Source organism: Doryrhamphus excisus, linkage group LG8 (genome assembly GCF_037039965.1).
Source record: "Doryrhamphus excisus strain RoL-2023G ecotype Guam linkage group LG8, RoL_Dexc_Guam_v1.1, whole genome shotgun sequence".
In the NCBI taxonomy this organism is placed as follows: domain Eukaryota; kingdom Metazoa; phylum Chordata; class Actinopteri; order Syngnathiformes; family Syngnathidae; genus Doryrhamphus; species Doryrhamphus excisus.
In genome coordinates this window covers 23,682,771-23,697,419 of record NC_136364.1, presented here as the reverse complement: position 1 = coordinate 23,697,419, position 14,649 = coordinate 23,682,771, and the positions used below count along the sequence as shown (strand labels likewise).

The following is a 14,649-nucleotide window of genomic DNA, read 5'->3' as shown; positions in this document are numbered from 1 at the left end:
AGTGTGTCATTATTTGTCAGTACTTACAGGACTAAATTCTTGCAAAATAATAGTTCCATTGTTGTCAACAGATGCTCCACTCGTATAGACAAGTGTTATAGTTGGTTTAGCAAGTACAAGTGGTGATTAAGAAGAGAGTAGGCCAATTATAATGACCTCAATGTGGCCGGCTAACATTGTACTGTAACAGCCAGAGCAACCTTTACAGCCAAAGCATTAGTCATGGCACTCGTGTCTATTCATTTATCCTGTGTTATTGTGCTACATGTATGAAGGCCATCATGTCATTTACTTGAACAAGTCTTCCTACCTGTGAAGAATGCCGACGCCATATTGTTGATGGTCTGTCAACACGATTACATGAGTCCTTCCCCGGGGGCCGACAGACTGCTGATGGTGAAACTGTCCACTGGAGAACCTATGGCATCAGATGACGCTCCCATTTGGAGCTCATGTTGAGATGGATGCAGAGGGTTAGGGTTAGGGTTAGGCTGCACAGGCTGTTAAGCGACAAGCGGCTTTTCATCTGTAACAGAATTTGTAAGATTAGCTGCTATTCCTTTGCTGTAATGAAATACTCAGTTTTATAAAATTCATTCCTGCATTGAATACTTATTGCAATGATGCGGTGTTCAGAAGTAAGTTTTTTAGTCGCCATTAAAATAGACCGAATAAGGGAGAAGGGTTATGAGTGTGCTTTCTCTTCCATTGTCACAATGATGCTCAAAGATAAAATCAGCGGCTTACACTCACCTAACAGATGCCTCGCCTCTGACGGCAATAGGTTCCAACACGAACTTAACACGCAACGTAACCAGGACATCGAGGGATTTTCACGTCAAACGAAACATTTCCAAATAAACCACTTGTAGCTTCAGTTGTCATTGACTACGACGAGGGTAGCGAAACATACTTTTAAAAAAATCGTTGTCAATTTGGCCCAAAGTCGTTCACATTATGTTATGGATTGAAAATGAACCGGTTGAAACAATTGCTTCCGTTATTTCAAGCATTCTGCGCGCCAATTATGTCCACAAAATGGCGACCTCGGCTTCAGCTCGTCAACTTCGACATAGTTTATATACTGTATATTGTCGGAGCGAAACGTCACTATTCGTGCTTCAATTTGACTTAAAACTTTGATACTGACCTTGTAGCATTGCTTGTGCGGCGTCTGAGTTACATGGCAACTCCAGTGTTCTCCGTCAGGGTGTTGGAACGCCGACTCGATACCGAATTAAATTGGCGCCAATGAAAACGATGCTGTTGCAAGACAAACCGTTTACTTCGGCACTTCTTCACGGTCGTGGCGGTGTTAACTATCAGTATTTTCAACCCCAAACCGTGGTAAGGGGCGGCCTGACTTCGTCAGAGAAAGAAAGACGGTTGTCTGCTGCTTCCGGTCAACTTTCTGTTTCGACTACCCAGCAACCAGAGAACAGAGCGCGCGCGCACACGAGATCCCCGCACTTCCTGGTTCACGCTCAACCCGCCCCACATAGCTGGCCAAACACATGCCTGCAACAGCGTTGAAAACTTCAAAAAATTAAGCAATACACACGTAATATATTCTCAAGCATTTTCAATAAAGAGTTTCAACAATCACGTCTATTAGTTTTACAAACAGTAGTCGATGAATGTCCAACGGAGGTACGACTATGGCCTAGCATTTTAGCTTGAATATATACATCGTCGGTTCTTTTAACACGGCACCACCTGGGAGTCACCGCCTGGCAAATAAATCACGGAACAATATGTAACAGGTGAGCAAACACACATATAGCAACTATTACTACCATGGTGTATAATAAAACACATTTTATAATTCAAAACACATAACTTTATTAACTACAAAGCGTGCTAGGAGGCATGAAGTCTGACTTTGAATGTGAGTCCAAAGGCAAGACTCAACAGTTCTATTTTTCCCAAAATGATGTTTGCATTCCACTGTGTAGGGCGTGTTATTGTTGGTGTGACTTTAGTTAAACATTTGTTGTGTTTGTTCTGCTGCAGGCTGTCAGCCAATGACAAGCAGGTGAAGGTGCACCGAGATGAGTCACGTGCTTGACCTTTGACCCCAATTCAGGGCTCCTGCCTGAACATCAACCGTGAGCCAAACAGAAGCGGTATGGAGTGCACTGCGGCCGTCTTGTTGCTGGGGCTCCTCTGGGCACTGCTGTGGTTGCTTTACGACAAAAAGAACAACAAGAGGACGCGTCGTCTCCCTCCAGGACCACTGGCGTTTCCTCTGCTGGGAAACCTGCCTCAAATGGACAAACATGCGCCCTTTAAAAGCCTCCTCAAGGTGAGCGCCGGGAAGGTGTATGTGAAGATTGACAATGACAATGATAATGATGAGGATGTGTTGTATTTGAAGCTGAGTGAAACATACGGTCCGGTGATGACCGTGCACCTTGGCTGGCAGCGCGCGGTGGTCCTGGTGGGCTATGAGGCCGTCAAAGAGGCTCTGGTGGACCAGGCTGACGACTTCACGGGAAGAATGCAGCTACCGTTCCTCCACAAAGCCACCAGGGGCTATGGTGAGACAACCTCTGACCTCCTCTTCTGTCTGGTAAAAACTCCATCCTTTCTTTTTCTTTTCAGGATTGGGCATTAGCAACGGCGAGCGCTGGCGCCAGCTGCGCCGTTTCACCCTGACCACCCTCCGAGATTTTGGGATGGGACGTAAGGGGATGGAGGAGTGGATCCAGGAGGAGAGCATACACATGAGGGCCCGCATGGTGAAAAGTGAAGATAATACAAGACATTTACCAACAATTGTACCTTTATAAAGTTAATAATAATGTTCACTTTTAATGGGGTCTCATCGTGCTGGTCTAGTTTGTGCTAAATAGAGCATGCGGCAGTGTACACACTTTATCTGTTTAGTCTTATCTCATCCGGGTGGTGTTTACAAGTCCACCAACAGGCCACTGATGAATCATTCCCCCTGGCACAATAGACACTTCTCTCACTGTATTTATCTGTGTAGGTTAAAATGATAGTGTTGTGATGATTTTTACTGAGAAAGGCCAGCAAACTCTAGAAATCATCTATCATCACTCTTTGTTTGCTGCTGTTTTCTAAATGCAAACATTAATGGGCATTTCGGTGACCAAGTTAGCGTCAAAAATGGATCATATTTGTGTTGTCATGCATCATGAAAATACAAACGTCTAAAAATAGGTATAAAATTTACATTTAAAAAATTGTGTTTCTGTATTGCTAAAAATGGTCATGCGTCACGTCTCCAACACAACAACAATGGACTATGATGCTGTTGCTCAACTCTAAAGCTTTCAGAAACCTTTTCAGCTCAATTGAGTTCCTTTCCATGTTCCAAAAGTAGTAAAAGGCGAAACATCCCGGCTCGCCTGGCCATGGAGAATTACGTTTGTAGTTCACGTCCAGCTCGAAAATATACCTGATGATGTCATTGACATCACTCCATGTTGCTTATACCCCCAATCCAGACACACCTTTTGACCCCACCTTCCTGCTGAGCTGCTCCGTCTCCAATGTGGTGTGCTGCCTGGTCTTTGGACAACGCTTCAACCATGACGATGACGACTTCCTGCAGCTGCTGGCCATCATCAGGGAAATGATCAAGTTTGCATCCAGCCCTCTGGGGCAGGCAAGTGACACATATGAACTAGGGCTGGGTTAAACGATTATTTTTGGAATCGATTAACCTAGAAAATTGTTTTTCGATGTATCTATTAATCTAACAATTAATTTTTAAAAACGATTTGATTCGATTTCGATACGACTATCGATTATCTCCACATAATTTGACATATTTAGCAATTAAAGCTAATTTATCTCCATGAATAAAACTAATATTTTTTATTAACAAGTTCAAAAATGAATTGTATTGAACAATACAACAATAAAATGCACAATGGAATCCTATAGTAACAAAAAAGCAATAAACTAAACTTTCTTTCAATATATAAAACTATTGTGCAAAAAAACACAATCTGAATCAAAATATAAACATTAAATAAATAAATAAACAGCAGCTCCCATACTTCTGACATCCTATTGCGAGATCTTTTCTTCTCCCCCGACTACCATTTTTCTTTTTATACTGAATGACGACGTATTGACATGAAGTTCTTACGTCAACGTATTTTTCCATCAACGTCATCGATGACATTGATGCATTGTCCCAGCCCTAATTTGAACGCATTGCTAAACATTCCAACATTCTAACCCTAACATTCTAACTCTAACTCTTAACAAAACCCTAACCCAAACCCACTGCTACTAACCCTTACCAAATTCCTAACCTTACCACGGCCCTTACCAAAACCCCTGACCCCAGTCACACTTCTACTTCTCTAATGCCGAGGGCAAATAAAACAAACAGCTCCAGGCTGCAAATGGCCCAGAACGATTACCAAAGACTCAGTACTGTGCAGTGAAATTTGGCCTTGACCAAACCCTAACCCCAGTCCTTACCAACCCCACAGCCATAAGCCTAGCCTCAACCAAAACCCCAGCTCTCACCGTGACCAAAATTCTAATCCATATATAACCAATAATAACATTAATTTTCAACAATCCAACTTTACTCATCATTATTCACAAAGTGTACATTTAAGGACAAGACTCGGCATGTCTTCCACAGATGTACAACATCTTTCCTTGGCTGACTGAGCGCCTGCCAGGCCACCAGCGTAAAGTTTTTGCCCACATAGAAACGGTGAGATCTTTCATCAAGTTGAAGATCCAGCAGCATGAAGACACTCTGGATTCCAGCTCTCCCAGAGACTACATTGACTGCTTCCTCAATCGCATGCAGCAGGTTGGAAAGACCAAGACCCGTCTGACCAGACATACTGTACAACTTAATGCTTTGACTGGTGAAGAGCTCAGAAAGGTAAGTCCACTACAGGACAAGATCTCAACTGACTTTTTGTCCCCTTAGGAGAAGCATAATGTCTCCAGTGAGTTCTTCTACGACAACCTTGTGGCTACAGTCATGAATCTCTTCCTGGCGGGGACAGAAACCAGCAGCTCCACTATCCGATACGCCCTTAGCGTGTTCATCAAATACCCCGACATACAAGGTCGGTCCCACACACAGTTTACATGTGAGACTTTGGAACAAATATGCATTATTTTATTTATTTGTACAGAGAAAATGCAGCAGGAGATCGACGCTCTGATTGGACGAGAGCGTTGTCCCAAAATGGAGGACAGGAAGTCCATGCCCTTTACGGATGCAGTCATACATGAGGTGCAGCGCTTTCTGGACATCGTCCCCTTCAGCCTGCCGCACTACACGCTCCATGACGTCTCTTTTAGAGGCTACAACATTCCCAAGGTATTCCTGATGGACATTCCTGTCTCTCTTTTATCTCCTGTTGTTGGTGGAATTTATTTTTTTGTTTACAGTGGTTCTCAACTGGTTAGGCTGCAGGACAAGCGGTGACGCAAATTATGGACATTTTTCTACTCAAACGTGTTTGCAACACAACATGAGCTGCTGCAGTGAGTCTCTCTCCTTACGGCATGCTCTTCTTCAGCAGATATCTGCAGTTGTGTGTTGGACAGACAGCATGTTAGGTCCCCACTCAGTGTTCTTCCCCTAAACATGGCACACCCCTCATTGGGACATTACATTATATTATATATCTTTTGACCCCTGCAAGCCTCATTTGGGTTGTGACCAACCAGTTGAGAATCTTCCTCTAATATTTTCCGTTGTTATCAGCATCATGTGACATCATGTTGTCCTAACAGGACACCATCATCATCCCCATGTTGCACTCTGTGCTGAAAGATGAGAAGCAGTGGGCGGAGCCTCAGTCCTTTAATCCTCAGCACTTTTTGGACCACAATGGCAACTTTAAGAAGAACCCGGCTTTCATGCCTTTTGCAGCAGGTGTGTGTTGGACTTGTTTATGGATGTGACATTCCACTCTTCTAGGATGATAGTCAATCAATCATTCGGTCCAGTTGTGAGACCTTTAGGGACCCAGGTTTGCACGCTAGGAACAGGAAATTAATTTGCCACACAATTGTCCACAATGTCTTCCAAAGATGAAGAATTAAGATTCAGGGACAACAAAGGCCTCAAGTTGTCTTGTCTCTCCTGTCCGCAGGAAAAAGAGCTTGTGTCGGGGAATCTCTGGCCCGCGTGGAACTGTTCATCTTCCTTGTGTCCCTGCTGCAACATTTCACCTTTTCCTGTGTCGGAGGTCCAGACAGCATTGACCTCACGCCAGAGTACAGCAGCTTCGCCAACATGCCACGGCAACACCAGCTCATCGCCACGCCTCGCTGACCTCCCACTGTTGCGAATTTTAAATTCCCTCCCGTTTGCTCGCCTTTGTGTGTAAACCACTCAGAGCAGTCGACACTAAGTCATATGAAAACAAACGACACCTGCACCATGGAAAAACTTATTACATAACTTGAGAAATGTATGCTGTGTGCAACACAATGTTCCACTCAAGGGTCCAATCCCCAAAGCTGGCAAGGGACCCAGACGCTTCTCTACCAAGTCATGCACCGCTCTTCTGACAGCACCCCTGATCCTGATACCCAATTTAGAAAAATAGGTAATGATAATCACATAGAGACTGTGTCTGTTCCACGGCCTCATGAAGTGATATCTTTTATTGAATGTACACATCGCCATGGAAACCTACTAACAATAAAAAATATGACTGTGACGGTGTTCAAAAATAGATTAATTATTAAATAGAGATTTTGTGGTTGAATACAACCAATTGGTAAATAAAATATGCATATGCAAAATGTGTGCATGCATTTTGGGTCTAAATTAAGCGAAACAAAACAAAAATTTCAGAATACACATTCAAAAACGTGATGATATGTAGTATTCTACACTGGTCACTAGGTGTCCCTGTTCGCTAAGCAAAGAGTGCAGAGTCCACATAATATACACTGTACATGTTGGCAGGTCTGCGCTAACCATTCATGTCAAATGCATCAATACGTGACTGTCATCATGGCAGGTTTTATTAAAACTATACAAGATTGAGTTATTTGTAATATACAGTACATTCATTTTTCACCTTCCTGCTTTGTATTAAAATATTATACACTGATGCCAAGCTTAATGATTGAATGAATATTGTGCATATTCTACACTTCATTGTTGTAATTGTGGACACTCAAAGTCCCGAGGCTAGGTTCAAGTGCAGCCCTTGAATGCACCACAAAATATATGTATGTGGACTGGTGTGGTTCACGTGCTTCAATGCACGTGTGCTTTAGTACATGTGTGGGTGCTCACCTGCTGCTAGCATCACAACCACAGTGTTGGGTGGCGTGTGTTAGTGATACCAGACAGAAGAAGTACAAGCGTCCTCATCGTGTTCCATCCAGTCTGGTGGAGCCACAAGTTCAATGCAGGCCAGCTGGCTCATCGTTGGCTAAATGTTGGGAAGGTGATATTTGTGCTTCGCTGGCTTCTTGATGTCTGGTGCTGGTGACATGTTGCTGTTTGTTAACTGTGGCAGGTACTGGGCCTGCAGGACACAGGGGTAGTTCTTCTGGTTATGGTGGATGATGAAAGATGATATGTTTTCCCATAGGAAACAATGCGGATAGGAATGATCATGAGTCTTGAGTGTAAATTCTTCACACTCACCCCTGTCTGTCTGCGGCGGGGTCCTTTATCGTGGCGTCTTACAGGACGTTCCCCCTCGCGGACCCAGCCAGAACAGCTGTCATCATGGATGTAGGGCAGCTCCAGCAGCTCCTCGCAGGACAATCTGAGGGAGGGGTCCATCACCAGGCATGACTGTGCAGACATAGAGGGATATTTGTATACTTAATGCTTATCACAACATTAGGTATACTTGCATCATCTAAAGCACTGCTTCTCAAATGTCATTAGGTTCGGTGAAGGTGACGGAGGGAGGGGAACTATTCTATATATTAGGGACGCTCCGATCGGGGTTTCATGCTGCCGATTCTGAATGAATCCATTTCAGAGCCAAATCAATGATTAAAGGGTTACATGACCATGCTCCTAATTTCAGCAGACCTTCATAACATGGAGAGCCTGTGGTGACACACCAGAGAATCGCTTTTCCAATGTTTCCTGGAAGTGAAGACAAGAGAGAGATAACATCAACAATGATATCTTTTGGAGGCACAAAGCCTCAGTGAGGATGGGATCTTACCGTGGTGTCAGGTTCAGGAATATTGACGCCACTAAAGAACACGTTAGACCGGAACACCTGCTGGTGATGAGGAATGAGGTCCCCTGGAAGGAGGAAGAATCGCATGAAGCAGCAGGTGAATATGTGGAGCTATTTTGGGACTGAGTGGGGTACCAAGAGTTTTGCGTATGAGATAGAGCTGGTCCACGTCAGACTTCCCAGGCCAGAGAGGACTTCCGTTAAGCAGCTCAGCAAAGACGCATCCCAGCGCCCACACGTCCACTGGTGGCCCATACTGAGTGTCCCCAACCAGGAGCTCCGGGGCCCGGTACCAGCGGGTTGCCACGTAGTCTGTGTAGTCATCTTCTGGTCCAGCTGAGCACATGCGACAAACAGACACATGTACTTTGCTTACTAAATAACACCATTGTGGAGGGATTACAAGGCCTGCTGAGAGACGACATGCATGGCAACACAACACCGAAACCCAACGCAGGCCGGGTCAACAGTGCACAGAGGGACGCACTAATTGGCTTGATGTGAAGCATTGAAAGTGAGGAGGCTGTGTTGAATAAGTCATTAGTGGCGGTTAATGCACATAAAAGCCACACACACACACAAAAAGGACCTACTCAGTATGCGAGCGAAGCCAAAGTCGCACAACTTGATGACACCGCTTTTGGTAAGGAGGATGTTTTCAGGCTTGACGTCTCGGTGGATGCACTGCAACACACACACACACACACAAACACTTCTCGTGTTTTAATACTGACACTCAACACAACAAAACTAACACAATCCGTTGATCGATATTTATACACTCTCTCTGGTCGCAACTTTAGGCACATTCTCATGTGATCTAATACAAGAGCCCTGTATCCAACATTGATCCGAGCCTTACATGTTGGCAGATGACCACAGTGTATCCCACCAGACAGCCTCTGTATTTAATGCCGATGAAGATACATACAATTGTAGATACAAATATAAATTATAATATATAAATACAAATATATTATTTATTTAAAAAAAAACATTGACAGACAAGTCTGAAGTATTTTGGTCACAAGGTGTCAGTAATGTTACATTGATGGGACATCATCGTACCACTGCATGGAGTCAGCCATGGCGTGTCCAACATGATCGAGTGAAAAGAAGTTATCCTCCCATTCTGTGTGGAAGTAGTAAGGTTTTGGCTTCTTATTTTGTCCTCCTTCCCCACTCTGTTTGAAACCCTTTCTTAAATTTAGACTAAATAAATTGGAAGCTAACTAGTTAGCTTGGTAGCATGCTACAGCTGAAAGCTGTAGTCGTCGCCTGTGTCCTCGCAGTGATCCCGTGGCCTGTGCCTTAGTGTTCAGCAATGAGGTGACTGTAAAGGTTACAATATGGGGTGTTTTTTCATATTTTGAAAATCCTAAAAAGGTTTTCTATACTTAATGAAAATATTAAATTAATTAAGACGGAATCCTACTGAAGTTCACGTATCGCAAAATCTGCGATAAAATCTGTAACCAATTCACCGTGATAAACGAGTGATAATTGTATATTCTATGAAATGAAAACCCTATTGTCAGAGCTGTTTCTAACCGTTAAATATGAAATTATTACACGCGTCTCTTGGTATGATGCAGTGCAAACTACAACCACAGAAATAATCATATTGTTTCAGTGTAGCTAAATCTAGTTTTATCATATACACTTGTATTTTAAAAACACATCATATAAACCTGTATATACTTTATGAAGCAAGAATTACAGACAATTCTTGTATTAGCTCTTATTAGATGGCAGCCAAGTATAGTATAAAAAGTTAATGAAACAAGCTTATAGATACAATTGATAGACTCAGACGTATGTGTAATAAAAAAAATGACACAGTGGCAAATAAAGATGAAGGAATACAGTGTATTAGCAGACAAAGTTCCACTAACGTTGTGTTTGTGGCAGAAGTTGACGGCCTGTAGTGTCTGCCATACAATGCTCTTAAGCTGATCCTCAGGAACCCTGTGGAGAACAAGGAACACCAGGAACATCATTGATGATGTTGCGAGGAACATAGCTTTTGAAAAAAAATAGGAAGCGCTGCACCACTTGGACCCCATGTCACCTCAGTAACCCTCAGCCCTGTCGCTACGGTAACAGCGCCTTTGTTTCCAGGGGCGGCTACAGTTTCTGCTGCATGGCCTTGTGGGAGAAAAGGTCGCATGGCCTCAAACAGCTGATCTGACTCTTTTGTGACGTTAGTTTACACAAACAGGGCTCCAAGAAAGGAGCAGGTGCGACATGCTAGCGCACACTGCAAACATGATCAACTTACTACGCCACACTGCATGACAGGGGCCACTACAGACCTGTAGTCAGGAGTACTTGATTACTTGGGTACTGTCTTGAAAGCTGGAAATATGTCACTTGGTGCTTACTTACAAGGTCAACTGTTCAGGTCAAATGTAAACAAAACACACGGTGAACAATCATGATCAATTGTAATTTGTCGTGTTTGTCTCAGGAGTTATTTGCGGCCCGCAGCTTGTTTTTTTTTAATTATTACTACATTCATTCATTTAACATAAAATTAAAGGCTGTACTTAATTTCGTTAAATATGTATAATTTCTTTGCATCTCTACATGGATCGGTTCTAGCCCTATTAAAATATTTAAAATATAGAAATGGCCCCCTGGAATGACAATGACTGACGATATGACTTTTTTTTGGCAATCTTGACCATTTGACCATTCATTACAACAATTATAAATACCGCAACAATACCACAAAGCTACATATGGATTTCCCAAAGGTACACGGTCTTCAGTTGTACTCACTGTACTTAAATCACACTGGCCTTTTACCCACAAAAGAACCTTCCCAATTGGTCGGGCAGTGGTGGGACCAGCCCGGGTGGAACATCGCACTCACCCTCGTGGATGTTTTTCCAGTTCGTTGAGGACTGTCTGCTCGCAGAACTCAAACACCAGGTGGAGGCGGCGTTTCCTGCGGAAAACCTCCAGTAGGTTGACCAGATTGACGTGTTTCAGTTGCTGCAGGAAGGGCAGAGGGCAAGAGGGTCACAGTATTAGTGGTGTTACCATAAATAATATATCACTATTTGGACACAATGGATACTCAAAGTTCATAAATTGAACACCATTATTTTTTTCCCCCTTAGAGAATATAATGTATGTTCCTCTTTTAGAGGAATTAAATTGTGAACCAAAGAAATTTTTTCATTTTAGTAATTTGTTTAGTTAGTCAAGCTTGTGAAGAACTTGTCCTGTGTTCACCTTCAGCATGCGTATTTCCCTCAGCGCAATCTTCTTAATGACTGGATCGTCTTCAGATTCCACAAACTTCTTGATGGCAACAATCTGGTCTGTGTCTCTGTTTCTGCATTTGAATACCACGCCATAAGAACCTTCTCCAATTTTGGCCAGTTTCTCGTATTTCTCCATCAGTCAGTGACTTGCTGACACCTTTGAAGCAGTAAAGAATAATTGAATATAAAATATGAATATCAATAAATTATATGCATGTGACCACAATGATTAGTCATGTTTGTGAGCTTTTTACTTTAGGAGAATATCTTCATGTGTACAATGATTATGCAACTTCTTGCCACACTTTCGACTATTTGGAAGAAAACATTGCACAGCTCTGTGATCGCTTAAGTACGCTGCATCCCTTTGAAAGACTTGAAACAGTGTTTGACTTTTCACAGTCTGTTTTTTGTCCCATTTTGGCTGATGAAAAGAAATTGTCTCATAATTATGTGCATCTTGGGAGAGTGTTTGTGCCTGTGCACCACCCTCCCTCATAAGACAAATACACACTATCCGACATCCACTAAACCAGGGGGGCCCAAAGTGCAGCTTGGAGGCCATTTGCAGGCCGGAGCTGTTTTTTTTGTCTTGACCCTTAACACTTAACAATAACCGGCCGTTTTCTATGCCGCTTATAGGGTTGCAAGGGTATGCTGGAGCCTATCCCAGCTGACTTTGGGCGAGAGGCGAGGTACACCCTGGAATGGTCGCCAGTCAATCACAGCAAAATACTATATTAAGAAAAAAAAATTGTATCTAAAGAGAAAGTCATATTTTTTTATGAGAATAATAAAATAATAATAATAAAAAAGTAATTCTAGTAGCATGAGGTTGAAATAATGTTTTTTTTAAGTTATATCATGAGAAACTGACAAAACTATTTTAGGAAAATTAGGTTGCAAAAAAAGTTATGTTGTGAGAATAAAGTCAAAATTTTATGGGAATAAAGTCAGAACCATAAGCTGAAAGTTTAAAGAAAGTTCAAATAATTCGATTTTTTAATATTCCTCATATTCTAATGAGGAAAAAAGCCAATTTACTTACTTACAAATCACTTTGTAATATTCTGAGACAAAAAGTAGAACAATTTTCGTTTTATTTGCACAATTTTGAAATATGAAAGACAAATGCTTTATTTGTTTACTGATCATAATATTATGAGAAACGAAAAACAAAAATAAATTAGGTTGGATATAAAAACGTGTTAGTTTACAAAATATCATCCTTATCATATTGCATATTGCATTATCCTTTCATTTTTCAGTATGTGGCCTCAGGGGAAGAATTTAGCACACTTTAGCTAACCCTGTACGGGGCATTCAAACTCAGCCTAGAAATGGAAAATGAAGAAAAATCTACTTGACCAAATTTACTAATTAATCATCATTTCTGAGCCTAAGCAATGTAATGTTTGGTCGCGCTCTTTAACGGACTACATAAATGACAAAGAAGCAGAATTACAGGTGTACTCACCTGCCCGCAATCTGACAGGTACTTCATTGACAAATGAGCAGTCAAATACCTTCGAAACTCCCCCTGGATCAGGCGAACCGTCCTCGGGGGTCTGTCTCTGCTTGTAGGTCAGAATGGCAACAAATTGCCAGGAAACACTCCTCTTCTCTAATGGGCTTCACAGTGAAAAAGTGACAAACAAATGGCCCCACGGGCTGAGGACGTTTATATTGCATCCTGGTTACAACGCAAATGGAACGTCGACGGTGTAAGACTGCAATTCACAACGTTGTTTACGCACTTTGTTGTCAGCTCGGTCACAAGACGTCGTTTAATACGAGACAGAAATAAAAACAACATCCAGATTATTTCGTAATTCAAATACGTTTAAATACACCCTCTGTATTTAATATAATATACTTTTTCTAAACCTACACATGCGCACTAGTCTGACATTTGTCCACCAGGGAGCAGTACTAACCCAGTTAATTTTGAACGAAACACCAGTTTGCCTTCACTTGGTCCTTAAAACGAATTACCTTCAATATGGAAACGAGAGAACGTCAATCAAGCATGCACATCAATATTATTCTACAAAAAATATCATCCAACTCAACATCATCTCAACTACCAATTTTCAGCCAGGACAGTTACATGTTATTGAAATATTGAGCTATTTCCAGAACGATACCAAAGGTGGAGATTATGGACACAATAGAAATGATATCATGGTATTTCCCAAAGATAATAGAGCATAGATTCCTTATTGGGCGGAAGTGGCTCAGGAGGTAGAGCAGGTTATCCAGAAACCAGAAAGAAAGTTCCATCCTCTCCCCCTTCACCCAGTCACTGTCGCGTCCCCGGGCGAGACACTTCACCCAGCTTGAGTGCAGTGTTGCCCACACTGGTGAATGAATGCAAATGAATGTTTGGTGGTGGTCGGAGAGGCGCAAATTGGCACCCACGTTTCTGTCAGACTACCCCAGGGCAGTTGTGGCTACAGATGCAGTTAACCACTACCAGTGTGTGACTGAGGAGGGATGAATAATGGGTTTTGCGCCTTGGGTGCCTTGAAAAGTGCTATAAAATCAAAGCCATTATTATTATTATCATCTGTGCTTCTGGCGGTCTAGTGGTTAGCGCGCAGACCTCACAGCTAGGAGACCAGGGTTCAATTCCACCCTCGGCCATCTCTGTGTGGAGTTTGCACGTTCTCCCCGTGCATGCGTGGCTTTTCTCCGGGTACTCCGGTTTCCTCCCACATTCCAAAAACATGCTAGGTTAATTGGCCACTCCAAATTGTCCATAGGTATGAATGTGAGTGTGAATGGTTGTTTGTCTATATGTGCCCTGTGATTGGCTGGCGACCAGTCCATGGTGTACCCCGCCTCTCGCCCGAAGACAGCTGGGATAGGCTCCAGCACCCCCCGCGACCCTTGTGAGGAAAAGCGGTAGAAAATGAATGAATGAATGAATCTGTGCTTCTCACAGCCAGATTTGCATGGTACCTGCAGGGGGTGGCTATGATATATTAAAAGGCAATTCTTTCATCTCATGTTTTCAGTGGGAAGTGCAACTGCCATTTTACTATAACTCAGTTGTTGACTCAGTGGAAATGGAAATGTGTCATCTTTGTCTTTGTGTTTGTATTACTGTGGATGTTCCAGGGGATTTTGCCCTGCGTATGCCTCTGTTAAAAAGCACCCATTCAGCGTCACCGTGTAATGAATGG

General features: G+C 42.6%; 2 protein-coding genes across 3 annotated transcripts; one reads left to right on the top strand and one right to left on the bottom strand.

Moving 5' to 3' along the window:
* The first annotated feature begins 2,111 nt into the window (after window positions 1–2,111).
* On the top strand, window positions 2,112–6,561 carry cyp2y3 (cytochrome P450, family 2, subfamily Y, polypeptide 3). 2 transcript variants are annotated; one of them, XM_058080628.2, is made up of 9 exons: window positions 2,112–2,305; window positions 2,378–2,540; window positions 2,605–2,748; window positions 3,474–3,634; window positions 4,634–4,810; window positions 4,934–5,075; window positions 5,145–5,332; window positions 5,752–5,893; window positions 6,114–6,561. In XM_058080628.2, exons 1-9 carry the CDS (start codon window positions 2,129–2,131, stop codon window positions 6,293–6,295), a joined length of 1,476 nt encoding a protein of 491 aa, XP_057936611.2. In that variant the 5' UTR covers window positions 2,112–2,128; the 3' UTR covers window positions 6,296–6,561. The 2 variants fall into 2 exon arrangements, with proteins under 2 accessions (XP_057936611.2, XP_057936612.2); XM_058080629.2 differs by lacking the exon at window positions 2,605–2,748.
* Window positions 6,562–6,985: 424 nt separating this feature from the next.
* Window positions 6,986–13,215, bottom strand: LOC131134926 (cyclin-dependent kinase-like 1). The gene is made up of 10 exons (XM_058080632.2): window positions 12,988–13,215; window positions 11,430–11,618; window positions 11,065–11,186; window positions 10,082–10,154; window positions 8,780–8,870; window positions 8,322–8,522; window positions 8,169–8,251; window positions 8,030–8,086; window positions 7,631–7,783; window positions 6,986–7,508 (listed from the first exon to the last, which is right to left on the bottom strand). Exons 2-10 carry the CDS (start codon window positions 11,595–11,597, stop codon window positions 7,413–7,415), a joined length of 1,044 nt encoding a protein of 347 aa, XP_057936615.1. The 5' UTR covers window positions 11,598–11,618; window positions 12,988–13,215; the 3' UTR covers window positions 6,986–7,412.
* Window positions 13,216–14,649: the final 1,434 nt, after the last annotated feature.

What these genes read in the sequence shown, in the direction of transcription:
- cyp2y3 (XM_058080628.2), top strand. Translation starts at nt 2,129, where the DNA reads ATGGAGTGCACTGCGGCCGTCTTGTTGCTGGGGCTCCTCTGGGCACTG. An exon ending in CAAAGCCACCAGGGGCTATG is followed by an intron (nt 2,541 to 2,604) that starts GTGAGACAACCT and finishes TTTTCTTTTCAG; the next exon opens with GATTGGGCATTAGCAACGGC. An exon ending in CAAATACCCCGACATACAAG is followed by an intron (nt 5,076 to 5,144) that starts GTCGGTCCCACA and finishes TTATTTGTACAG; the next exon opens with AGAAAATGCAGCAGGAGATC.
- LOC131134926 (XM_058080632.2), bottom strand. Translation starts at nt 11,597, where the DNA reads ATGGAGAAATACGAGAAACTGGCCAAAATTGGAGAAGGTTCTTATGGC. An exon ending in ACTTCTGCCACAAACACAAC is followed by an intron (nt 8,871 to 10,081) that starts GTTAGTGGAACT and finishes TGTGTGTTGCAG; the next exon opens with TGCATCCACCGAGACGTCAA. An exon ending in TTCCTGAACCTGACACCACG is followed by an intron (nt 8,087 to 8,168) that starts GTAAGATCCCAT and finishes CTTCACTTCCAG; the next exon opens with GAAACATTGGAAAAGCGATT.